This window comes from Anguilla anguilla, chromosome 4, assembly GCF_013347855.1.
Source record: "Anguilla anguilla isolate fAngAng1 chromosome 4, fAngAng1.pri, whole genome shotgun sequence".
In the NCBI taxonomy this organism is placed as follows: Eukaryota; Metazoa; Chordata; class Actinopteri; order Anguilliformes; family Anguillidae; genus Anguilla; species Anguilla anguilla.
In genome coordinates, this window is record NC_049204.1 from 41,813,991 (window position 1) to 41,841,475 (window position 27,485).

Sequence of the window (27,485 nt, forward strand, 5' to 3'; positions counted from 1 at the left end):
GGGCAGGGGTGGGCAATGCCCACCCAATTGATCAACTTTATTATGTGCCAATTTTGGACTCGGCTTTGCACTCTCTTGACTGTTTATTTATTTATTTTTTAAGTGCCCTGAACTGATGTCCCCCTTACATTACTTTTGTAGCAGTAAGATTACATTAATTCTAGGGTGAGTTTTTCTCTATATCCTCATGCTACAATCGACTGTAAATCCACATTTTAATGCTGATATTTTAAAAATGTTCTTCCCGGGGGTTCACATCTTTGTCACCTTTTTCACCCCTGATCAGTTTGCATCCCTGTACACCTTCCCTGCCCACTTCAGACCAACACAGTGCAGTCAGCAGTGTAGTTCCTGCTGCTGAAAATCATCTATATCTGAATAATAGTGTACCATCCCAACCAACAATACGTCTTGTTTGTTTAATCCGAGCTAGTACCGAAAACACTAGGAAAACAGTTCAACGCTGTAGTATAGCCCACTGTGTGAAAAGGTGCTCACCCCAAATTTCTAATTGCCTTCCCCCCCCAATCTGAGCAGTCTAGATCCGGGCCTGGTCCTGTTTAGTATTTTGTTGCATATCCTTTGCATGCAATGACTGCTTGAAATATTCAGCTCCTGCTCATTTCGGTCTAGTCGCCTTAAGTTTTCTCTTCAACATAAGAAATGTTTAATTGGATTCAGTTTGGGTGAATGACTTGTTCAGTCAAGAATTTTTGGCTTGGAAAAAAAACTTTTGTTGCTTTAGCAGTATATTTGGAATCATTGTCTTGTTGTAGGATGGAGCGCCATCCAATGAGTTTTGAGGCATTTGGTTGAACTTGAGCAAATAAGATGCTTCTGTGCACTTCAAAATTCATTCTGCTGCTGCTATCAGCAGTAACATTATCAATGAAGAAAAGTGAGGAAAACCTGTGGCAGCCATATATGCTCAAACCATATCACCACCTAGTTTCATTTTCACAGATGGATGGGGTGGAGGGGGTGGGGGGGTGGGTGTGCTTTGGATCTTGGGCAGTTCCTTTTGGACTCCATACTTTGCTCTTGCCTTTTTCCAGAATTCTGCAGGCTCTTTTAGGCACTTCTTAGTAAACTGTAACCTGGCCATACTGTTTTTACAGCTAACTATTGGTTTGCATCTTGCAGTGTAGCCTCTGTTGTTCTGTGAACACATCCATGCCTGCCTCCTGAAGAGCGTTTTGAATCTGTCGGACAGGTGTTTTTTCTTCAATATGATGTAATTTCTTTGGCCATCAACTGTTGAGGTCCATGGCCTACCAGCCTCTTTGTGATTACTGAGCTCACCAGTGCTATTTTTCTTCTTCATTACATACTGTATCAATCAATTGATTTTGGTAAGCTTAAGGTTTGGCCTATGTCTCTGACTGGTTTTCTTATTTCTCAGCCAAATAATGGCTAACTTAACTTTCATTGGCATAACTTTGGTCCTCATGTTGACAAATGCCAGTAACAGACTCCAAAGGCAATTAAAGATACTGAAAGCTCCCTTATACCTGCACTAAGAATGCAATTGAACACACCTGACTTATCAGAAACACCTGTGAAGGCATATGTCCCAAACATTATGGTGCCCTGAAATGGGGGGACTATGTATAAAAAGTGCTATAATTTATATATAGTGAAATAGTAAGAAATAGCCTTTAACAAAAGCCAATAATCTTCACTTAAACCCATGCAAATTGTTTGATTACAAGTCTACAACTGTGGAGACCAAAGTCAAATAGAAAATATAAGTCTTTGTCCTTGGTCCCAAACATTGGAGCTCACTGTGTGTGTGTGTGTGTGTGTGTATATATATATATATATATATGTATGTATGTACATATATGTATACACACACATACATACCTCGAATTGTCTTAGTAATTCCTAAATAATGACTAATCCTTTAAATGTTTTCCAGAGGATGTTTTGGTTAAACAAACAAGAACAATATCACAAGTATCATAAGCAATGGCAAATGACGTACAATTATAAATCTCCACAAATAATAATAGAAGAGTGGACAAATGCATCCCACATATGAGCGAATCTATAATTTCATTGACACTGAATAATTGTTTTTTAAAAAATCATTTAAAATATTAAAACTGTGTGGCCTAGCCTATGCCCACAATATATTCTTGTTAACAAAACAAGCCTTGCCGAAAAATAGGGAGTGGGGGCAAGATTGGTATTAACATCTGAGAAGCAACTCTTGTCTCATTAATGGAGTAACAACTAGTTTGTCCGAATCCCTTTCTGTCGAGTTCTGCGATTTAATTCCAAAATCCTCCCCGCTGGATCTCACACGAGAGGCAGCGCCATTACGGCAATCAATGCGCTTCTTTCAGCGGAGTCATTTTTCCTTATTTGACCCATCCATGGTACTGAACCAAATCGCGTGAAATTACCTCTCGGATTAATTTTCCTCTTTAATGCCTGCCCCACTGAAAAGCCTTCACGTTCCTTGTTTTACGCTCGCTAATCCTGTCTCATTTTGATGCTGCAAACAAGCGGGATCTTAGAGAAGCGAAATAAAGCGGAATGTAGGGGTGGGTGGGTGCTGTGGGGTCTCCATCTGGATCTGTTCTATTCTGCACTTGATATTCTCCATAAATCTCGCGCGCTAAGGACCCCCTGACTCCCATCAAGTGCATATCAAACATTTGACATGTCACGCGCATGACAAACTCTGTCTTTTCAAAAGAGCGTTAAGCAAAGAACCAATTTTCTCTCTAGCAAACCTCCCTCCTCCCCTGAATGGCGAGGGCTTTTTCTCCTTATTCTTCCACGGAGACCACTGGAGCGTGTTTAGGGGGGTTTTATGAGATTTTCCAGAATGGCTTAATCTTATTGTGAACATTATTAATGAATAGCAACCCAATTTGCTCCCAATATCTAGGGATGCTTGCTACAATTCAAGGAGTGACTGACCCGCGCTCCACAGAAGGCCTATTCTCAAACTTTTTTTCCCTTCAAAGTGGTCACTGGTGAACAGAGAGCCTGTCGACTCATCGTTTATGTATTCATTGGGCATGCGTTCTATCTCGTCCACATTTTGCCAACATCCCTGTAAACTTATTTAGAGAAAATACATACACATGACACAGGCTACATATAGCCTACTGTACAGGTATACAGAGTAGGCATATCGATAAACTTAAATGGTAATATAGGCTATTTAATTAAACAACTAAGTATTTAACCAAATAGGCGGCAATATTTAGTCTTTATATAGCTACTATTCAAATCATACTCAGAAAGTGCATCCACATAAAGAAACTAGGCAGTTAACTTGCTAAACGATAATGATAACGAACATCTAACAAGCTTCATTTTTAATGCAGAATTTAAAAACCACACCTATTTCTATGGTGGCTTTTCATCTTCTATTTATTTTTTAGCACCCAGATGCGATCTGACTGCGGCCGATTTTAGATTCATGAGGCTTTGTGCTTCCCATTATGGGTAGGCAATCTCAAATCGTTTCAAATCTTAATTCAACCCCGGACGCGTTTTTTGCAGCAGTTCTGACACAGCCCTCATAAACCAGTAATCCGCTGGAAGGAGCCTTTCGCTCCCCTTGGAGACACGGAGGACGAACCCCCGGTGAAAAGGGTGAATGGCAGTCTGCTCGCACTTTCTCTTTTCGTTTTTTGGCTTCCCTTAATTCCTCCGGTTCTTTTGCTCTCATCCAATTAGTTCAGTGTATTAAGCGGTTTATCATCTCATAGCCGACCATTCAGAAAAACAAGGAGAACACTCTGTAATAGGGCCGGCTCTCCTTTGACACCTTGGGGTACTTACATCTTCCACTATGATACGAATAATGGGGAGAGAATAGACCGCTAATTCTCTCATCAAAGAATTCCTTGTCCGCTGCTTTGCTCAACACCACCATTCTCGTTGAAAAGAAAGGCAATAAAGCTTAGCATAACAAAACGATTCCTACTTATTAGCTTAGTGGTTAAATTAATGCAAAACCCCCTTCGCCATTGAACATCGCGGTTTGAAAACAGCCTCCGCCAGTGCGGTAATGCTTCCAGGAGTCAAAGGAATTCCAGGCTGAAACTACGAATCCGAATTGATGACTTAATCTTGTAAATTGCAATAAAAGGCAATCTCCGAGAATTGCAGCCGTTAAGTATTTTACCCACCCATAGCTGGTGTGATTTTATAAATATATAATGGATATATACACACACATACAGAGTCACAATTTAGGGCATATCAAGACTCGCTCTTAAGTGTGGAGGCACTCCAAATATCAGCCATTAGCCGCCGCAATACAAAGTGATTTGTAGCGCAGCATTTATGGAAATAGGAATTTGCGAGGACGAAATGGTATGAAATGAGCACTTGAACATTATCATAAATCGGCGTCGCAAGCGAAGAAGGAGAACACGTAGTTTGGTTGTTGTATAAGGACGCATCTCAAACCATCCTTTAAAAAATGAAATCTTAATTTTAAAACGGTAGGCTAGATAAAAGCCAGTCCCCTTCCGATGTGTAAAGAAAAGTAGTTTATTGAACGGCAGACTTTAAAAAATCCTTAAATGCGGATTTTCTAATATGAATACCCCCATGTCTGGTCCTGGAAGAGTGAGGCTCCGGGAATCTCATGACCTCTGAAGCCACCTTTTTTTCAAACCAGTTTCGAATGGTTTCACTCAAACCACCACGAATACAACTTTTAGAATTCTATATTTCCTCTTCCCCCTCCTCATACAAAGGTATGCCCACAGATCTCTAACCTCTCCAAGTCAGAAAGGGAATTTGCCCTCACGAAGCCTCTGTTCAACTACAACACCATAGTCCTCAGTTGGAAACAGGAACTGGTCCAGGGGTGCTAATCATATTCAAGAAAGGCAAGTGCAGGTTTACCTTCAGTTCCAGCACTAAAAACACCAGAACCAACCAATCTAGGTTTTGATTGAAGTCCATGATTAGTTGAATATATAAAAGGTTATATATATATATATATATATATATATAAGTTCAGGCCAAACGTATTTGGCCACCTGTGTTAAAAAAAAAAAAAAAAACCTTAGGTAGAGGATACTTCATTTCATATGTGCACATTTATTGAATAACATAACAAAGTATGTAACTTTTTTCCATTTCTACCTACAATAACACAAGAGATAAGTTTTACTTTAAAATAATCTTAGACATAACTTTCCTCCTCAAAATAGCCTCCTTTGGCTTTAATTACAATTAAATTATTGGATGTCTATCTAATCATTTTGAAAATGTCGGGTGGGAGAAAGGTGGATGGGTAGTTAAATGGACTGAAATCTTATCTTAGGCCACAGGTAGCCTAACAATATTGATATTTAGCATAAGTAAAATAGCCACTAAAGCTGCAAGAAATATGTCAAGGAAAAAGGTGTTAAGCTTAGATGTGTGTTAACATTACTGCCCATCAGCAGGAACCTTCTGAGTGTGTATTGAACACTGTACCTGGAAATCTTAAGCTTATTTGAAATTTCTCACTGCGAAGCTTCTTGCCATAATGTTTACTTGGCTCTGCACATCAAAGCCTAACTCCTTTTTTGCAATATTTATTGCAACTTCTGTGCCTATTCTACCTGCACAACAGGCTAAAGGTATTAAGCTAACTGGGGGTTTAAACAAAAAAAAAAACTCAAGGTAGATAAGATTTCACTCAATTTATTTACCCCTCCACCTCCCTCCCACCCCTCCATATTCCACTTTGCAAAATTATTGGACTGACTTTCAATAATTAATTTAATTGCAATTAAAGCCAAAAGAGGCTATTTTGAGGAAAGTCGTATCTAAGATTATTTTCAAGTAAAAGTCATCTTTTTGTGTTATTCTTAGTAGAAATTGGAAAAAAAAGTTTTTACTTTTGATTGTTGTTAAATGTGTATATATTGACTGAATTCTCAAGCTAAAGTTTTTGTTTTAAACTACAGATGGCCTAATTCTTTTGGCCTGCACTATATATGTATTCATTGTTGTACTGTTTTGTCATAATTGTGTCTTTATTTGATGACTTGGGGTTTTCCTTGTATATAAGGAGAGAAGTACAATGGTTTGGGGAGACTGGTCAACAGGGTCTCCTACGCACCACAGGCATATAGCCATTTCAACACTCACATTTTGAGTCATTGTATATTGTCATTATTATTGAACATACTAAATATTAAATTGCATTCATGTTAACTTTGCATTCCTCTGAGTCTTAACACTGCACTCCTGGCAGTTTGAGGTCATAACATACACACAGAACTCACAGGAAACACAATTTGATTTATGCAAGCTACACAAGCCATAGATGTCCGCGTCTACCAAGTTAGATAGCGATCCATATAGAGCCACACTACTGGTGGAGAGCAGATTCCTCCCATCTACGCATAACTGTTCACACAGAGGAAAGGTTAAAACACAATTTTGGAGTCAGATAATCAAGACATTAAATTAAATTCTGTTCCAGTAGCACTGGGTAAGACTACATGCATTCCTTTGCCTCTGGGGTACTTCTGCTGTTTGGTTTGTGGAAGAGTTTCTTGCTGTTGTGCCCTCGACATGACAAGATTTGGTTTCTTGCTGTTGGTAACCATGACGCACCATTTGGTGTATCTGAGGGGTTTCTTACACACACACGCACACACACACACACATATATACACTGTATATATAATGTGCTCAATAATGTTTTGGACATATTTCTTCTTAATTTGGCTTTGTACTTCAAAATCTTAGCATTGTAATCAAACAACTTACATGGGGCTCAAGTGCAGATGCTCTGCTTTTATTCAAATGTCAGCAGTCCCACAGATCAGAAACACTCTGCAGGAGACAGGCATAGGTGTGTCAGTGACTACTGTCCGCAGAAGATTTCACAAACAGAACAACAGAGGCAGTACTGCATGATGCAAACCAGTGTTTGCTGAAAAACCCGGATGGCCAGGTTACAGTTTGCTAAAAAGTTCCTAAAAGACCCTGCAGAGTTCTGGAAAAAGGTGTTGTGGACAGATGAGGCCTTGATGAGACAGATGAAATTCACTTGTGATGACAAAAGCAAAGTGTGGAGGCTAAAAGTAACTGCCCAAAATCCAAAGCATGCCACCTCATCCGTAAAACATGGTGGCAGTGTTGTGGTTTGGGTGTGCATGGTTGCCACAGGTACTGGCTCACTTTTTTTCATTGATGATGTAATTACTGACAGCAGCAGCAGAATGAAATGTACAGAAGCATCTTATTTGCTCAGGTTCAACCGAATGCCTCCAAACTTATTGGACAGCACTTAATCCTGCAGCAAGACAATGATCCCAAACATGCAAAACATTCAAAGTTCTTGCTTGCTCAAATCATTCACCTGAACTCAATCCAATTAAACATGTTTTTTTTTTTTTTTTTTACAGAAAAAACTTAAGGGAACTAGCCTAAAAAAGCAGGAGCTGAAGATAGCTGCAGTATAGGCCTGGCAGAGCAGCACTAGAGAAGATACTCAGCACCTGATAATGTCTATGGTTCACCGACTTCAAGAAAAAGATATGTGACAAAGTACTAAACCTGACTAATTTCATTTACATAACATTAATATGTCGCAAACATATTGGTGCCCTGAATTGGGGGGACTATGTATAAAAAGTGCCCTAATTTCTACATGGTGAATCCAAAATACATAAAATGCTCTTAAATAAAATCAGAGAATGTGCACTTTAGCCACTGGTACCTTGCATGGCAGGCTTTCACCGTTGATGTGTGTGTGTGAATGGGTGAATGAGAGGCATCAATTGTAAAGCGCTTTGGATAAAAGCGCTATATAAATGTAGTCCATTTACCATTTACCAGCCACGTGTGAATTGTTTGATTCCAAATAAACAAAAATAAAATTATATATATATATCATATCATTCAAGAAAGGCAAGTGTAGTGTTTTATTCCAGCCCTAAAACACCTGAACCAATGAATCAAAGTTTTGATTGAAGTCCATGATTAGTTGAATCATTTAAATCAGGTGTTTTATTTATTTTTTCTGAATGAGCGGTTCAGAAATACCAGCTATTGCTGGCCTTCACGTTTGATTTGTGTTTTGCTGAACCAGCACCTTGTGTTACCACACTGTGTACAAGGCCTCTTGTTTTTTTTTGTTTTTTTTTACACACACACACACACACACACACACACACACAGAATATACACTCACCGGCCACTTTAGGTACACCTGTTCAACTGCTCGTTAATACAAATATCTAATCAGCCAATCACGTGACAGCAACTCAATGCATTTAGGCATGTAGGCATGGTCAAGGCGATCTGCTGAAGTTCAAACCAAGCATCAGAATGGGGAAGAAAGGTGATTTAAGTGACTTTGAATGTGGCATGGTTGTTGGTGCCAGACAGGCTGGTTTGAGTATTTCAGAAACTGCTGATCTACTGGGATTTTCATGCACAACCATCTCTAGGTTTTACAGAGAATGGTCCAAAAAAGGTGAAAATGCCTTGTTGATGGCAGAGGTCAGAGGAGAATGGTCAGACTGGTTTGAGCTGACAGAAAGGCAACAGTAACTCAAATAACCACTCGTTACAACAGAGGTGTGCAGAAGAGCATCTCTGAACACACATGTCGAACCTTGAAGTAGATAGGCTACAGCAGCAGAAGACCAACCCGGTACTAGCAAGGTGTACCTAATAAAGTGGCCGGTAAGTGTATATACATATAAAGTGAGAAAGAGAAAAAAGGGGAGGAAGGGATTCAAATGGTTAAACTAATCATGGGCTTCAATCAAGACCCTGATTTTTGGTGCGTTCGTGCTAGAATTGAAGAACAGCCATTTTTTTCTTAAAAATATATTAACACATAAACCTATAGTCCTCTCTGGAATTAACAAAAGGTTTCTGACCTTTGTAAATCATTCAATAGTTATAATAAATAGCCAAGCGCCTTAAAATATCAATATGCACATTCAGGGCAACTAAAAAATTTAAAACAGGTGGAGCTATGATGACCCTGCCTGGAAGACAACGCAAGTGTATTTTGCCTGCAGTGAGGATGATGATTTAAAAGGCAAAAAACTCTCCAAGGATCACAGTTGAAGAACTGCAGAAGTTAGTTGCATCTTGGTGTCACCAAGTTTCCAAAACTACAGTTAGATGACACCTCCATGCCAGCAAGCTATTTGGAAGGCTTGCCAGAAGAAAGCCTCAACTCTCATCCAACTACAATGTAAATAATTGGAATTTGGAATTTATTAGCCAGATGAGACAAAAATTTAGCTTTTTAGCCACAAACACAAAAGTGGGTTTGGTTTAAAAATGGTATGATCATGGACAAAAGAACTTAATCCCCACAGTTAAGTATGGTGGTGGATATGTAATGTTGTGGGGCTACATTACTTTAAAAAGCCCTGGGAAACTTGCAAAATACATTGCATCATGGACTTTAAGTACCTGGAGATTTTAGACCAAAATGTGGATGTTACTGCCGGGATAAAGTCGGGTGGTGGTTGGAATTTCCAGCAGGACTGTATTTGCAAAGCCTTCTTTAAAAACCACAAAAATGGCTTACTGAGCACAAAATCAAGCTATCCCAGTCCCTTGCTTAATGTCTATTGAAAACTTGTGGAATTAGCTGAAGAGAAGAGTCCACAGGTGAAGACCAAAGACTGATGGATCTGGAGGGGGTTTGGAGGCAGTTTTCAGATCTCTTGCTGTGTTCCACCTAATCAAACATTATCAGAGAATCAGTGGTGTTATTGGTGGAGAAATTATGAAATGCGGGGGTGCCAATAACTGAAGTGTAGTCCCAATTTAGACAGTGACACAATTGCTTACATTTTGGTTGTGTACTTCACTTCATAGAATTTGAAATAAAATAATTAGGTTATGAGGTTAAAGATCAGTCTGTCAGCTTTACATCCATATTCAGTGATCCATGTAGAAATTACAGTAATTTGATAATCTTAAATAAAATCATCATATTGCATTCAATGACTGCCTGGAGTCTGCTACCCATGGACATCGCCAGTTACTGAGTAACCCTGGTGATGCTCTGCCAAGTCTGTACTACAGCTATCTTCATTGGGGGAGCCGATGCAAAAAAACTGCCGTTTCTGTAAAATGGTAAAACATATATGCATGTAAACACATTCAAAATAAATGCTGATTGTCTGCACTTTTGTCTCATATTCATCTTTTGATCTCATATCCAAATGCCTGTGCATAAAGCAACATTTTAAAAAATCACTCTACTGTTCCCATATTTTTGTAGGGCACTGTATATATAAACCTTCCAACCTTCCCTCATAAGGTTATGCCTGTAGTCAGAAAGGCTCATGAATATTAACAGTTTGATTTTGGGTATGTCCTTTTCAGGCTTGTGTTAAAAAACAGGGCGCTAAAGGGGTTAACGATGGTTTTCCATACAATGCCTCCGGAAATTCTGTCCTAGACTGTATCTACAATCATCCTAAATTGATTTCCCTGGGAATTTTTACTGATATATGAATTCTCTCTCAGAAGTGATCACTTCTATCTCTTTAGCTTTTGACATCTAATTTAGTAAAGGTTACAAACAGTGAACTTGTAGTCCTGAATCAGTGGCTGCTCACAGTAACTTGTGCAAAGCACAAGTTACTGTGAACAGCCAATCGATTGAATGTTTGTTGGCACATTGGAGTCTGCTGATAAAAATAGCGTTAAAATTCTTTAGAGATGGCCTGGAAATTTCCTGATCAGATGCCATGTCTTTCGCCACTATTTGGATAGGTAACCTTCTGTCATTTGATGGATTCAAATTTTCAAATTGCTGGGACTCGAGAAATGCTTTCAATTCACTGCAATCACTACCAAAAAAATGTAAACCCATGATCTTTGATTCACAATTCTGGATGTCTCTCTGGTTCACGTTGCTGGCTGCTTTGCTACAGTGAATTAACTGACTTAAAGTAATAATCTCTAAGATTGTCATTAAAATAAATGTCTGTTAAATCACTATCGCCGAATTAGGTAACACAATGGTGATTGAGCCTATTGTTATATTAATTTATATTATTATTATTATAATAATTTATGATTAAAGAACTGGTTGTCTGTGGCGACATTCCCGGGAAAAAACCACAAGCGTTGCATAGTTAGTGATGCGTTTTCCATCACCCATGAGTGGTTGGTCCGCTAGAGAGGATAGGCGGAGCTAACGCAACAGGCTCGCTCTTCAACTCACTTGTGTGTGAGCGGTGTACTGTATTTTCCGGTGTCTGCTAGCTTTACAATAACAGAGAAAAGGGGGGGGAGAAGAGCCGGGTCTGATTTCTGTGTAAAGATGTCAAGCCGGAGAAAACTAAATAAAAGAATACGGCAGTATAGATTAGCGTTGTTATTATTTTATTACGCTTCCTCATATGTTCCTGGCTTCAGCCTTGATGCCCTTTTTTGATGAAATCTCCTTTGTTTTTGTTCTATTCTTGTTCTGATTGCTGATTTAACACCCAGCTCAGCAAACAGTTTAGCTAGCAAAACCAGAAACACCAGGGGTAACATTTTGCGAGGCAGTTTCAAAAATATCACACAACAATCATTCACGAAAAAGACTGTTTATTGTGCACGAGATACATAACTGCACGAGCCACAGCGAATCCCGCGAATTCTTCTCTGCAGTGTAAAGACATTCATACCAGGCAAAAGGTGGATAAAGAACGTTTGTGGAAACTGATCATCACTAAATCTACCCCAGGTTTCCTACATCATTTTAACCCGGCTCGGCAGTGTAAAGACAGCTTAAGTTAGCCTAATGTTAGACAATGAATGAGTATGTACATAACGTTACTTTTATAACAACCATTTTTTATTCAGTAAATAGTAAGTGTCACGTCACACAGGCAACACTGGTTGGATCCGGTTGGATCTATGGGAAGTGAGGTCCAAAAACACACCTGCAATTATTGCTTCTCGCCATTGGTACCGCCAAAGAGAACAAAACGGAAATCTTCGAGATTGTAACTTTAAGTCAATTTCCAACTTGTAATCATGTAACTAATGTAGCAAAAAAAAATTTGTTAATTCTAAGAGAAATGTAGGAAAATGATCATATTGGATGACTTCCTGACAGTGGCAACATTCATGACACCACTAAACAGACTATCGATACATAATTGTAATTTCACTGTGTCTTCCACAAACATGAACATCCTTGATGTCAAAACACTAAGCAGTCAACCGTAATAAAAAATGAACTCGAGCACCCAATTCATCTTCCTCGACTCAATGTCCAGTTCTTCAGACTGGGCTGTGTGGCTTACTGGTGTAAGGAGAAGAAAATAGCCATTATTAAAAAAACAAAAAAAAAAAAAAACAAAGGGCAAAATAAGATTTGTATGTAAATGCTAAAGTTCAGAAATAGAACTCTGGTTGCTTAGTGACAGAATAAATTCAGCTTATGGTGTAAAACGCCCTACACCTTAAAGTGCATTAGTTATCCATTTAAAAATGGTCTTGTCTTATTTCTTAATAGCTCATAATACACATTCAATATCCACATATCACATATTGCAAAAAATACTAGAGCTCGACCGATGCCATATTTTTGAATCCGATGCCGATCCCGATTTTGGAGAGTCCTAGCCCACTGATTACCGATGTTTTTACCAATATTTTGTCAAAAAGTGCAACATTTTCAAATCAATTTGAAAAACTTATATTTTATTAGTTTCTATATTTAAGAACATTTAACTTACAAGCAAACAAATAAAAATAAACACACAAAGAACTTTTTAGATAAAAAAATGTAAAAGATGATATTAAATTAAATATATATATATATATATATTAACACCATCTTTAAGTGTGTGAAATCAAAATAACTCCACAACTTGCTTTTACTCCTTTCTTTTCCAGCCATCTATAAAAAATTAATTTAAAAAAATCAGTTTTCCAGTTTCAAACATGTATTTTTATAAATATTATTATTATTGTTATTAATTTGTTATTATTATTTCTTAGTATCTATTCTCAGTAAATTAATTATATTTTCTTATTTTATTCCTACTACATGAGCTCAAAGAATAAGACTTTATCTAGCGAGCTTCCCTGTCCATAAGAATTTGGTGGTGAAAATAACTACAATGCGCTCTGACACGTGACTAGATGACACACTTGCTCGCAATAACGCATTAGCATATTGACACAGCCTCATTATTTCTTATTATATATTCTCAGTAAGTTAAATGAATTATATTTTCTTATTTTATTTCTACTACATGATCTCAAAGAGTAAGACATTATCTAGCGGAGCTAATGAGTGAATCAAGTGTAACGTAAAAAATACCACAAGGAAGGCCTGTCATTCAAGACTTTATTTCAAATTCAGTATCAAGTGCTTTACAAATTTGATCAAAATGCAAACATAAAAGCACAATTCTTAAAGACTACAGATAAATCAATGTTGTTGGTCCTCGTGGAACAGATAAAAGCAAAGCCATATGCAGATACTACTTAACTCAATTTTCACAAGAAGTGGAGATTAATCGTCCATTTAAAAAATGAGGGATCCCCTCTGGAAAAAAAACAAAAAAAACAACAACCAACAGAAGCCACACCAAATTCTTGTGATGACTTCCCCCATGTTAGCCCCCACTCTAAACCCATGTCTGAATGGTGGTTGCCATTTCACATGGTTAGTTAATTGCGGTCTTGTTGAGGTTATAGTGCAGCTAACAGAAGACATTATGGAGTGCGGAGCCCATCAGTCTCAATTCACCTACAGCTCTGTGTCATTTACCCTAATCTCTGCCCCCTCACCCAGCATGCTTCAAAGTGAACCCCCCCACCAGAAACACTATGGGCAGTTTGTGTGTACAAGTGGCTGGGGGTTTGAGACTGCTTCCCGTTTGCTCAGCTTACAACGGTTTAGCTCCTCCCACATCATGGAGCCATTTTACAACAGATTTAGCATCTATTAAGAAAGACAGGAATCAGAATGGATGGGTGACTGCAGCCTGACAGGTACTTAACCACGTCCTATGTTGCAATCTTTGATTAAACCATGTGGTAGGGGAGTGTGTGTGTGTGGAATAGCAGGACGGAACTTTGGGATTTAGACAAGGAACTCTAATAAAATAATTTTTTTAAAAGGAAAACATTGTTTAGCCCCACCCCCACTCTGATTTTAAGCTGAGTTTTAATGCTGATACTGTGGTCAAAGGCGGATAATGACACTCCACTCCTAAGGAATGGCAGGCGATGGCAAGGTAGCACAACTACTTCAGTGAGGTGAAGACCTGGAACAACTTGCTGAGATTGACCTCGGAGTAGCCGCTGGTGGCCAGTATGCGCTCAGCAATGTCCTTCAGCTTGCGGTAGACATCTTTCTCCGCTTTGAAACCTTTAATTTGACCTGTTGGAGGGAGGGAGGGAGAGAGAGAGAGAGAAAGAGAGAGAGAGATTCATTTACTACAAATTCAAGAATGGGGGGCATTCAGAACTCTAAAATTAGTCAGAATGAAAGTTAAGTCAAATTACAAATTGCATTTGAATCCTTCACTGGAAAGCTTGTTGGTTTTCTGAAAGCATAAAACACAGCACAATAATAACCTGCCTATAGCAAATCCAACAAATCCAAAGAAAGCTAGTGATGTCCTAAGACATCACACTGAGGAAGCACTTAAAGGGAACAGTGGTCCACAGGTGCTTTGACTATCCAGCTCAACATAAAATTGCTCCTAGCACTGTTAATAAATACATCCATCTTTACTACTTTTCTTCTTCGTTGATGGACCCAACATGAAGTTTTTCAAAGAGAAATGTACACTACCGATCAACAGTTTTAGAACACCCCCATTTTTCCAGTTTTATTGAAATTTAAGCAGTTCAGTCCAGTGAATGACCTGAAATGGTACAAAGGTAAGTGGTAAACTGCCAGAGGTTAAAAAAAAGTTTAGGTTACCAAAAACTGAAAAATAATGTCAATTTCAGAGTTATAAAAAAAAGGCCTTTTTCAGGGAACAAGTAATGGGTTAACAACCTACAGCTTTTCTGCAGCAATGGAAGTAAATTAAGCCTTGACAGCTGATGCAACCAATTCCAACAGGTGTCCCAACTTTTGTTGGTCACTTACAAACCCTCTTTTCTGTATAAAATCAGTGTTGGAACAGACTGTATTACTACACCCTCTGAAGCATGATTTTGACAATATTGCACTGCAGGAAGTATTATATTGCTATCATAATGGCGAGATAAAGGTAATTAACAAAGGAAAACAGACAGACCATTATAACCCTTAAAAGTGTAGGTATTTCCTTTAGAGAAATTGCAAAGAAAGCCAAGGTGTCAGTGAGTACGGTTTCCTACACCATCGAAATGCACTTGGAACCTGGATGAAACTCTGACAGGAAGAGGTCCGACAGACCCAAACCCACAACAGAATCAGAAAACAAGTTTCTGAGAGCCAACAGCTTGCGTGATAGGCGGTTCACAGGACAACAGCTTCAAGCACAGCTTAACAGTGGTCGAAGTAAGCAAGTCTCAGTTTCAACAAGAAGAGAAGTCTTCGAGCTGCAGGTCTGACAGGTGGAGTGGCAGTACGAAAGCCATTGCTAAAATGGCTAAATAAGAAAAAGAGGCTTTCTTGGGCCATGAAGCACCGGCAGTGGACTACTGAAGACCGTATGGACCGATGAATCAAAATTTGAAATCTTCGGTTCATCACACAGGGTTTTTGTAGCCCGTCAAGTAAGTGAAAAGATGGTTTTTCAGTGTGTGACACCAACTGTCAAACATGGAGGAGGAAGCATGATGGTCTGGGGCTCTTTTGCTGGATTCAGAGTTGGCGACTTGCACAGTGACTGGCACCCTGAACCAAAAGGGTTACCACAGCATTTTGCAGCACCATCCAATACCCTCTGGTCAATGCCTAGTTGGTCAGGGGTTCATCCTACAGCAAGATAATGACCCAGAACATACCTCCAGGCTATGTCAGAACTATCTCATAAAAAAAGAACAAGATGGTAGGCTTCAAATCATGGAATGGCCAGTACAGTCTCCAGACTTAAAGGTACAATCTTGAAGATTTCTGTTTCATTCTCTTTGGCAGTACCAATGGCGAGAAGCGGTAATTGCAGGTGTGTTTTTGGACCTCACTTCCCATAGATCCAACCGGATCCAACCAGTGTCCCCTGTGTGACGTCAGTCAGTTGGCACCTGTTGGCAACTATAACACTTAGCCTACTATTTACTGAACGAAAAAATGGTTGTTATAAAAGTAACGTTACGTACATACTCATTCATTGTCTAACATTAGGCTAACTTAAGCTGTCTTTACACTGCTGAGCCGGGTTAAAATGCTGTAGCAGACCTGGGTAGAATTAGTGATGATCAATTTCCACAACTGTTCTTTATCCACCTTTTGCCTGGTATGAACGTCTTTACACTGCAGAGAAGAATTCGCGGGATTCGCTGTGGTTCGTGCAATTATTTATCTTGTGCACAATAAACAGTCTTTTTCGTGAATGATTGTTGCATGATATTTTTGAAACAACCGCCTTGCAAAATGTTACCCTTGGTGTTTCTGGTTTTGCTAGCTAAACTGTTCGAGGATAAAGCTGAGCTGGTGTTAAATCAGCAATCAGAACAAGAATAGAACAAAAACAAAGGAGATTTCATCAAAAAAGGGCATCAAGGCTGAAGGAACATATGAGGAAGCGTAATAAAATAATAACAATGCTAATCCATACTGCCGTATTCTTTTATTTCGTTTTCTCCGGCTCGACATCTTTACACAGAAATCAGACCCGGCTCTGCTCCACATATACCTCGGCTTTATTCCGATCATTATGAACTTGATGGCAATGTAAATAACGGTAACATTAAGGCCAGTTCAGATCAATGATTTGCAACGAGACGAAACAGTTTCAGAATGTTGCAGAGAAAATTGCAGCAGTGTGAACTGGTTATATTTGCAGAGCGTCTGAAGCCGTTGCCTGGGGTCTCAAAAATCCCACCTTGTCAAATCGCCAAGTGCAGTTTTAGAACTTTTACAATCAGACGTCTTGGAATTTTGCAAGTTCCATCCAGTCTCTTTGCGAATCATTGATCTGAACTGACCTTTAGTTAGCTACACTGCAACGCTGCACAAGGTAGCACTGCATTTGAGACACGGTTTTCGAGGTCGGTACCAGTCAGTAGCGTTAGCTGACATTAGATTGTCTTATTTACATTAGCTAGCTAGCTAACGCAACGTTACCTGATATGAGAGATGGATACTGTGCGCAACGTTGTCTAAACTAATGTTGCCTTTCTTGACATGGTCCGGTAGCTAGCGTTAGCTGTGCAAATAGCTATGTAATTTAGTAACGTTACATTATCATCAAATGTGATACGAAATCTACATCAACAAATAATATGACCTCTCATGTTACACAAAAACTTTTTAGGGTTCCATAACCACCCCTTCTCTGTTATTGTAACGCTGGCAGACGCCGGAAAACAGTACGCCGCTCACACACAAGTGAGTTGAAGAGCGAGCCTGTTGCGTTAGCTCCGCCTACCCTCTCTGGCGGACCAATCACTGATGGGTGATGGAAAACGCGTCACTAACTATGCGCCGCTTGTGATTTTTCCCCGGGAATGTCGCCACAGACACCCAGTTCTTTAATCATAAATTCTAATACGCTTAATCACCATTGTTTTACCTAATTTGGCGATAGTGACTTAACAGACATTTATTTTAATGAAAATCTTCGAGATTATTACTTTAAATCCCATCGAGCTGGTTTGGGTTGAACTGGACAAAGGAGTGAAAGCAAAGCAACCTAAAAGTACAACGCATTTGTGGGAACTTCTGCAACAGTGTTGGGAAGATCTTTTCGAACAATATTTGATTTCCATTGTAGAACGAATGCCACGAGTGTGTTCAGCTGTTATATCTGCAAAAGGTGGCTACTTTGAGTCAAAAAATTAGAATAAATGATGTTAAACAGAATGATTCCATGATTTCTTTTTTTTATATCTCCAATTGTTTATTTGTCCTATGCTTTAATTCCAGAGTACATTGAGACAACTGTGTAAATTTAAAAAAAAAAAAAAAACTGGAAAGTTCTAAAACTTTTGACCAGTAGTTTATCTCTGGGTTTTTAATGAGTGGAGACACCTTTCCATTTATCATTTGCTCTTTTGAGTCAGTGAAAATATTAAACAGAATCTGTGCACTGTATAAGGACCTTGCAGTTGTTTATACTACTTCTGGGTACATATCCTGTTCATTTGGCCGGTCGGTCGGTACCTATGGTTGTACTGTATGGGAGGGGGGGGAACATGACCCCCTGCCTCTTTTTTAATTCGTTGTTTTTCTTTCTTGATTTTACCATCATTTAAGAGTATAATTTGGTTTTGTACCACAGGTCCAATAAGGTACAATACTCATTATGTAATAGTTATTCATAGCCATGAACACAAAGTCCAGTTCACACAGTGAATATTATGACCTAACCTATGCTAAGTCAAACTAGGAGGCATGACAAGCTACAACATCAAGATAATGATACTACGTACAATATAAGTGCTGGATGGTACATGTAACATGAAAGTGCCACAGGAGGTACATGTGTAACATGAAAGAGGGGGATTTAAGTGATGGCTCCAAACCAGTGTGATTTAATGAAAACCAAAAACCAATTTAAACCCAGGGTAACTCAGCTCAGTTACTGCAAGCACACAGGAGCACACACAGCACCTCCTTGTAGGCGGAGGCATTAGCAGCAGAGGGACAGAGTAAGTGAGCACAGGGCCCTCAATATGTTTACCCACTCAACAGATGGGATATTGACTTTTCCCACCAGGTCTGAGAGTGCAGAGGACTTATACTGCAGCAGCAGGAGGACAGACAACCAAGTGATCCTGATCCTGTGTGTGTATGCATTGTGTGTGTGTGTGTGTGTGTGTGTGTGTGTGTGTGTGTGTGTGTGTGTGTGTGTGTGTGTGTGTGTGTGTGAGTGAGTGTGTGTGAGTGTGTGTGAGTGTGTGTGAGAGAGAGAGAGAGAGAGAGAGAGAGAGAGAGAGAGAGAGAGAGAGGGTTATATAGTGGTTTTCCCCGTATATCGGTTTCCTATATGGAAAAATTCTGTGTTGAGTCTGTTCACGTATTTTAGGAAAGATTAGGCAAGATTAGTCTGCCCAACAAAGTAATGGAGGACAAATATTAATGTTACGTTTGTTCATCTTTAAAACGGCCAGATATTTAACAGAATAATAGTTTCAGCTACAAGGTAAATCCTACCAACACAACACAGATGTTACATTGAAAATGGTAACATCTTTAACCATTTTAGCTCAGTTAAATGATCCTAAATAGTTAACGGATAAACAATGGAAGCACGGTTTATCAGCTAAAAATCAATACATAGAGTTGTTTTCAGTAAAATCATGAAAAAAAAGAAATTAAAAATTATGTTAGGCAAGTTAAATAACTAGCTTTATCTGCCATTGATATGAGGACACTAGCCAGCTTGCTACATTCGGAGTCTGACACATTCACAAGGGAGAAGTACTGTGCAGCACACAAGCAATTTTGTAATGGTGTTCTTACAATAAACAAAGACATGTCAAGCAAGGACAGCGACACTGTTTATTCCATTCCCAAAATAAAGGTTCAAATTTCCCTCATAAAATCACTCAGTGCAGCTCCAACGTGCATTGTCTCATATTTGTGCAAGAATTGTTAAAAGGGCAGTTTCAGTAATTTATTAAGAAATTGTGCCAGAAACAAAAGGTCTTACTTAAAAACACTGTAACCTTTTTCCCACTTTATTCGGGAATGTTGCTTAGGTATTGCTTGTTCACACTACAGCCTGGCAGAAGATTTCGGTAAATCTCACTAGGTCCTGACCCAGCAAACTGGAGGAATGTCCTGCATGGAAAATTGACTCCGGCTGTGTTCTCACACGACGCCGACACGGAAAATTACTGGAACATTTTACGGGTTGAGGTGCATGTGTGAAAGTGGATGGATGGATGGATGGATGGATGGATGGACAAAGTGAGGGAGAGAGAGGAGAGCCTGAATCCACACTTCAACCAAAAGCAGATTGACACTACAGCTACCTCACATGATACATATATAAAGAAATTCAAGAACATTTTCCCCCAAAATTCAAGCGCCTAAGCTTGTCATCCTTACCTGAATCTCCACGAAATATTCAACTATTAGCTACAGCCAGAGAGACAGGTGACGACCCTGCACTGCCAATATTAATATTTAAGTAGCAGTTGTAGGAACTTTCGGAAGCATTATGCTTATCATTATTTTCTTTATACTGCTACACAATCAACACATTTTGGCAATATGTACTTTAAAATGTGTCATGATATAATGTATTTAAACTGAAATTGAAATGACAGGGAAGGAGGGGGAGAAATGGAGGGACAGAGGGAGAGAAAATGAAGGGAAAGGGAGGTAGGGGAACGAGAGAAGAGAAAGGGAGGGTAAGAGAGTGGAGAGTGGAGGAGAGAGGTAAGAAGGACTGAACAGCAAGTTAGCCAAAGCCTATCTGGCAAATTTAATGAACAGTAATGTGGGACTGTGTGAAAGAGTCAGGCATGGGGTCAGGCAGACCCTGCAGGAGGTTCACTCTCAGGGAACCCATTGGTCACCCCGCGATTTGCAGCTGTGGTCCAGTACTGACCATTTCAAAACCGCACCCCCCAGTGCTCCGGAGTGATTGGACCAGACCACCTGCTCCGAGCCCTGCGGGAGGGGGATGGGGTCAGTGTCGACTGACGCTTCTCGGGCCAGGTGCCCACAGAGTGCCCACACAGGAAATGACATCACCAAACATGACTGTTTCCGTGCGATAGAGGGCGGCAACAATGGTTGAGGATGTGATACCTCCTCCTAGCAGACAGGTGGTGCTAGAATGAAACGACGCATCTTGTTCAGCTACTGGACCGAATTAAAACCCCCCAGAAAACTCCCTGCATCCTTTCCCTCGCCCTAAAATTCTTCATCCTCTCTGCTCCCTGCCTTGCCTCTCTTCTCATGGTTTGCCCTCTCTTTCCTGGCTGTGTTGTATAAATACAGTAATGCTGGCAGCGTAGGAGGACAGGGGTTAAATATTCAAACTCTAGCAGAAAGTGCGCAGTGCAGTCCAGCCCCGGCCCTGACCAACAGCTCGACAAACCCATCACTGCAAAATGTTTACTTCAGCGGGGAGAGAAAGGGAGAGGGGAGAGAAAAGAGAATGGGAGAGGGAGAGATAGACAGTATAGGGCAGGAAAGAAGGAGGATGGTGAATGATCCACCAAAAGCAATCATGTCATCATTTCTGAAAGACAGAATAAAATAATTCTTTTCTCTCCCTTTTTTAGCGGTGTGTGGAGTGGATGGGGGAAAAAAAAGAACTTAACAGCCAAGGAGCTCGTCAGAGGCATCTCCTCTCTCCTGCGCCAAATCTCCCGCACACAGCAGGGAGACGTATTCAAAATAAATAGCGTTTCTTAAAGCGAGGGAGCATGAGAGAGAAATAGAAAGGAAGGAGCGAGGGAGAGAGAGACATAAAAAGAAAGGGAAAGAACAGAGATGCACACACACACGAATGCACACGCTCGTACACAGACACGTGCGCGCGCACACAGGCACACACACACACACACACACACACACACGCGCACTAAGCTGGCTTGTGACAGCCGAGGATGAGGCAGGTCGAGGGAGTATCTCAGGCTCTCTGTGCTCTAACAAGGTGTAAATACAATAACAAGCGTGTAATTAAGTGAGCCTGATGCAGTTAACAGAGATAATACATTCAGTTTTGTGGCTTATGAATATTCTATTAGATGTTATCAGGCAGCTGGAATAGCTGTTAATTTAATCATCACTCTGAGTAGAGAAATGTTCTTTGTGCGAGTATAATTGCAGAGAATGAATAATTGATTTGACAATTGTACCAGCGGATTTCCACCAGCTCAGGGCTGTGGGTGGGGTGTGTGGGGGGGGCCCTCCATCGTGAAGAGGTGACAGCGAAGCCTGCCTGAATTATCAGAAAACGGATAAAGGACCATTTTTATTTTATCAATGCAGCAAAATTACATTACAGTGTGCACATAATCATACTGCCCACACTCAGAGAGAGAGAGAGAGAGAGAGAGAGAGAGAGACGGGGAGTGGGAGGTAGAGAGAGAGGGAACAGAAAAGGGGAAATGAATTGCTCTTCATAAGGAGAATGAAATCAGAGTTCAAACTGATTTGGAAGTCATTGATATTGTATATTTAATTTAGGGGAAAAAAATGTTTTATGATGGAAAATCACATGCTGAGTTTGAAATTGCTTCCACATTTAACTGGGTAGCTGGGCAATCAGGCAGAGGGGATAGAGGTCCATATGGAGATCAGCTTGCAGCTCTGTCCCCTGCATATAAATCACTTTGTCTTCCCCATTACACAGGTGTACATGCGCTGATGTGCAGACACCAGATTCCCTTACGAGACGGTGCGTGCTATTATTTGAATGTGAGTGTGTGGGGTATTCTGCTGAGACATAAGCCAACTCAAAGGCCTTACAAATAATTCAGGAGTGAAAAAGCATGCATGGGTCTTGTGTGTGTGTGTGTGTGTATGTGTGTGCGCGTGCAGGTTCTGCAACACACGTTTGTTACGCTCATACAGTGAACAACGAGAAAAATTTTGAACAAATATATTTTAAAATATCAAATACGTGCACACATGCGTACATGCACACACAAAATGGGGATTAAAGAGATGCTAAGTATTGTTACTGAATTCCAGATTTGAGGGGGAGAGATGCAGGAAATGAGACGGAGGGAAAAATAAGAGGCAGAGAGAGATAAGGGGAGAGAAAGGCAGTTTTAACCCTGTGAAGCCTGCAGATTTCTTCGCAAAGAGGTGTTATCACGGCTGAAAAGATGCAATTTTCATCAGAATGCCCCTCGGGCTGCGAGTGGCAGAATCAAATAATTGAGAGGAAAAATACTGTAAATGGACGAAGCAGTGGCACCAAGACACTGGTAATTTCACTGGGGCAAGGTGGGAGGGACACAAGGCGTCCATCCCAGCACACTCTTTCCTGCTCCACAGCGCCCCTGCTGGCCAGAGCTGGTCAATGTGGCCCACTGACCTCCGAGCAGGCTGGCCTCTTTAACGCTCCTATGGACTTAACTTGCCAACCACTGGTCACATTTATTTTAGGTTTTTTTCTTCTTTAACTTAACTCACATTGTTCACACACCTACACCCCCCTCCCCCACTATGCACACAAAATCAAACACTCCCTAACCTTTGCCCTCTCTCCCGCACCCCCCCCAAAAGACGTCCTCTGGCGGCCCGTCTAGGCGCGCTGCTCTGGGCTGCAGTTATCTAAAACGGCACAATAACAGCATCAGAGGCAGAATGGGGGGGAAGATTGGCTTTCTATTGTGCCGCCAGGCTGGCATAATGCCCACTTTAAAAGCAATTCCTCGCTCATCAGAGACAGACAGAAAAACCTGCCAGATACGACACTAAACGCCTCAAAGGGGGGGATAGGGTGGGGGATTCAGGGGAATTATAGGGGTAGAATCAAAGTTTGGCCTGGAGTCCATCTCTTGCTCGTGCTCTCTCTCTCCCTCTCTCTCTCTTTGTCACTGCTCCCTCTGTGTGACACTCGTCGTTTGTGTGCATTCCTGTTCTTTAAACTTGTGGATGTAAGCCGCTCCAAGACGGACGTTGGGGGAGAGCGGGACAAAGGCACCAGCCGCTGTGGTGCAGGGCCATCGCCGTGGCGACAGTGAGTAAAAAAATGGATCACGCTGCAGAACAGGGGATAGAGTGATGGACAGAGCTTGAGGCAGTGTGCAGGAAAAAGATACAGAGATGGAATAGAGACAGCAAGAGAGGGACGAAGAAAGAACGTTGAGATCTGAGGAACAAAAATAAAATGGAGGGATGAGGAAAATGTAAGGGTTTAAACAGAAACCAACTGCATCTCTAACACAGAACACATAAGAGACCCAACGCAGTCCTCAAAATGATAAACAACTCCAGTCTCAAAACACCCTAAAACAGGGACCCAACACAAACCTAAAACTGAGACCCAACACACACATCTAGCCGATACTAACACAGTGCTAAAATGGATCGGACATAGCCCCAACATAAACACTTCAGCACCGTTACTTACACCAACACTATAATTCCCTGAATTCTACTCATTAATAACAATAAAAATGCTTTACAGTGAAGTGCAAACCCAACTGAATACCTGCTGCTGATACACAGATACAATCTACAGTCCCTTTCTCTTGCAGGCACAGACCAAAAAGCAAAGACACACACACATACAGAGAAACACACACACATGCATTTTAGTGCACGCATATAAAGATATATAATAATTAAAACAATGAATTATGTGTGTAATGAGTCTGGATAAGGAAATGTACCGTTTGACCAAGACAATTATTTCTAACAAAAAATTATCTGCAGACTACTGTGGAGTGGTCAGAGTGGCAGTGTTGAGCAGCAGTCAGTAAGGAGGAGTATTAGGCAGCAATCAGAAATAAGTAGTATTAAACAATAGTCAGTGAGGAGCAATATTAGACATAAGTCCAAAATAAGCAGTATTGAGCAGTAGCCAGTGAGGAGCAGTATAAGAAAGTTGTCGGAAATGAGAAGTATTCGGCAGCAGTCAAATGAACAGTAGTCAATGAGGAGCAGTATTCAGCAGCAGTCAAATGAACAGCAGTCAGTGAGGAGCAGTAGAAGCACTCAGTGAGGAGCAATATTGAGCAGTATACAGTGAGGTGCAGTATTAGTCAGCACAGCACTCAGTGAGGAACAATACTGAGCAGTATTCAGTGAGGAGCATTCAGGAAGAGGCAGTGCTGAAAAGCATTCAGGAACATGCAGTGCTGAGTAGCAACTGGTGAAAATGTGCAATGACGAAGAGCCATCCTTAGTCGTGTAAAAGTGGAGCAGTGCAGAGAAGCCAATGGTGAGCACTGTGAAGCTACAAAGAGCGGTGCGAAGCAAGGGGAAAAGGGAAGTAAGTGGGCTTGCGTGTGCGTGTGGAGGAGTGGTTGGAGGTTAAGTAAACCCCCAGCAGCCCAGAGACAGCGTGGCCACGCACTGTAATTTGAGGACCAAAAACATGGAAGTGAGGAGCAGGGCCCTGGTGTGGGGCTTGGTCCTGCCTCACGTCTAATGCAGTAATGTTTGGTATTACAGCGTTCAGCCCGGGTAAATGACAGGGTACACAGTGCGGTGGGGCATAAACGTGCATGTTTGTTGGGGGCGGGGGGAAGGAGGTGCACCGGATTAGGACAGGACGTCCTATGACTGCATGACTGCTAATCCTGGCATGAAGACACAAACAAAAGAGCAAATACTGCACATGTGATGAATCTGGGGAAAGTAATGTACTGTTTGACCCAGTCAATTATTTCTAATATAGAACTGGCATAGACTGCATTGAGTAAGGTGTCAGAGCAACTGTGATTTCACGTAATGGCAGAAGCCCTACCATGTGTGGAGAGCCGCAAAGGAGTCGACTCTGCTTAACAACATTTCCGTTCAAATTAACCTCATCTAGTGATGAAGAGCCAAATTTTGCGAGGTTGAAGGTAGACGGGTCACACTGGTGGTCAGGTGACTTCATGTGGGCCAAAACAAAACCTGGTTTTTCACCAAAGGCAGAAAACGGTCTTTTTCTACTGATCACCGTAAGCAATGCCAAATGTATCCCTCATTCATTCAATCTGCAAAGATAAGGCAGAAACTCTGTGCTGTGTCTGAGCACCCAAGCTCTATTCCTTTGGAGGCTCACAGGGATCCAAAGAAAAAAAAATTCTACCAAGTTCAGTGCAAACCAAAAAATACTAGTAAGCTTTGGAGAACCAACTGTTGGGTTTGTAGCCAAAAAGGAAAAAAAGAAAAGGAAAGCCAGCGAAGCAGCTACCACCTGCAAATGACCAAGGTTCTGGAAGGAAACTTCAGTATTATGTTTTTTAAATATATTTAACCACTTAGCGCACACCCCCTAGTGGTTGGCACGCCGGCATGCCTGGATTGTTCAACTCAAACATGCATTGCTCCAGTAACCAAAGTATGAGTTGAAAACAGAAACTGAATTTTTGCACTACAAATCGCCAAAATAATTGTAACACCACACTCAAACCATGACGAATGCATTTTAATCAGATCACGGGCCCTCTAATGCCAGCCCCCGTATTTTACATGGGCAACACCTTGGAGGAGTAATATCATCTTTATATGGTCTCCGTTATTCTCGACCATGAGGGAGGTGATGCCCAGCTTCAAACTGACATTGGAAACGGGGCTCGGAAGTTGATATGAGGTGAATCGTCTCCTCTCTTGGAGACGCATCAACTGTGTGTAATATCTTATTTCGACATCGAAATGACAAAGTAAACATATGCTGTAAAAATAGTGCATTGTTTACTGATAAATCATGAGGCAATTGACTACTTACATCTTCTAACGTCAACCTGAACTTGAAACCGCAAAGTATGCATTATGCCCCAGACTGTACATGGTCAACTACATGAAGGCAGCCACAATGGATTGAACGGTGGCGTCACCAATCGAAACCAGCCTTCGTGTGGTCAAGTCCAATTCACCACCAAAAAATCTGCCTGATCGACAAAGGCGTTTTCTTTTAAATGAACAGATACCAAATTCAAGATGGCAGCCGTGGCGGCCATATTGAATGAGTGGTAGCGTCAACGATCAAAACTAGCCTTCGTGTGGTCAAGTCCAATTCACCACCAAAAAATCAGCCCAATCAACAAAGGCATTTTCTGTTAAATGAGCGGAAACCAAATTCAAGATGGCGGCCATGGCAGCCATATTGAATGAGCGGTGGCGTCACCGATCGAAACCAGCCTTCGTGTGGTCAAGTCCAATTCACCACCAAAAAATCAGCCCGATCGACAAAGGCGTTTTCTGTTAAATGAGCGGAAACCAAATTCAAGATGATGCCGTGGCGTCAAGTCCAACCAATGCACATTTGTGACGCCTGGGTACCTTCCAAAATAGCTGTGCGTAATACCACACGTGTTGTTTACGGCGTTGTCGCCGTTTTTCAGTAGTCTAGCTTGATTGACAATTAATTTATTCAGTAGGTGACAGTATAAGCTTTCTAACGATATATAACGTCTAATTTTGCTTTTGGAATAGCATTTCATAGATCAGTGTAACCGACAGTTTTCCCATCATCGCATTCACTTACGCATTCACTCTGTGGCAGCAGTAAAAGACACAGCACCGGACAATATCAACGATTTTTTCTTGGAAAATATTATTATTGAGGACTTCTGAGCATAGCTAAGCCATATGTTTGCTGATAGACCTAGCTGACATCGTTTCCTGCAGTCAGACAGAAACGGAGAGAACTGCACCACTGATTTACTGTCTTTGTCTCTAGCTACTGAACACAGATAAGATTTAATCATCGCTATGAAAGTATTACTGCTCAAAATATTTTTTATATACGTTATATCGGTTATATATGTCA

At 40.7% G+C, this 27,485-nt stretch overlaps 1 protein-coding gene across 3 annotated transcripts in view; it reads right to left on the minus strand.

The window, feature by feature from the left end:
- Positions 1-13,304: 13,304 nt before the first annotated feature.
- The window catches only part of pola1 (polymerase (DNA directed), alpha 1), a 144,758-nt gene continuing 130,577 nt past the window's right edge, over positions 13,305-27,485 (minus strand). For all 3 annotated transcript variants that reach the window (XM_035415335.1, XM_035415336.1, XM_035415334.1), the window contains one exon: positions 13,305-14,362. In XM_035415335.1, the coding sequence (XP_035271226.1) occupies positions 14,226-14,362 (137 nt within the window). In that variant the 3' untranslated portion in view covers positions 13,305-14,225. The remainder of the gene's footprint in view (positions 14,363-27,485) is intronic.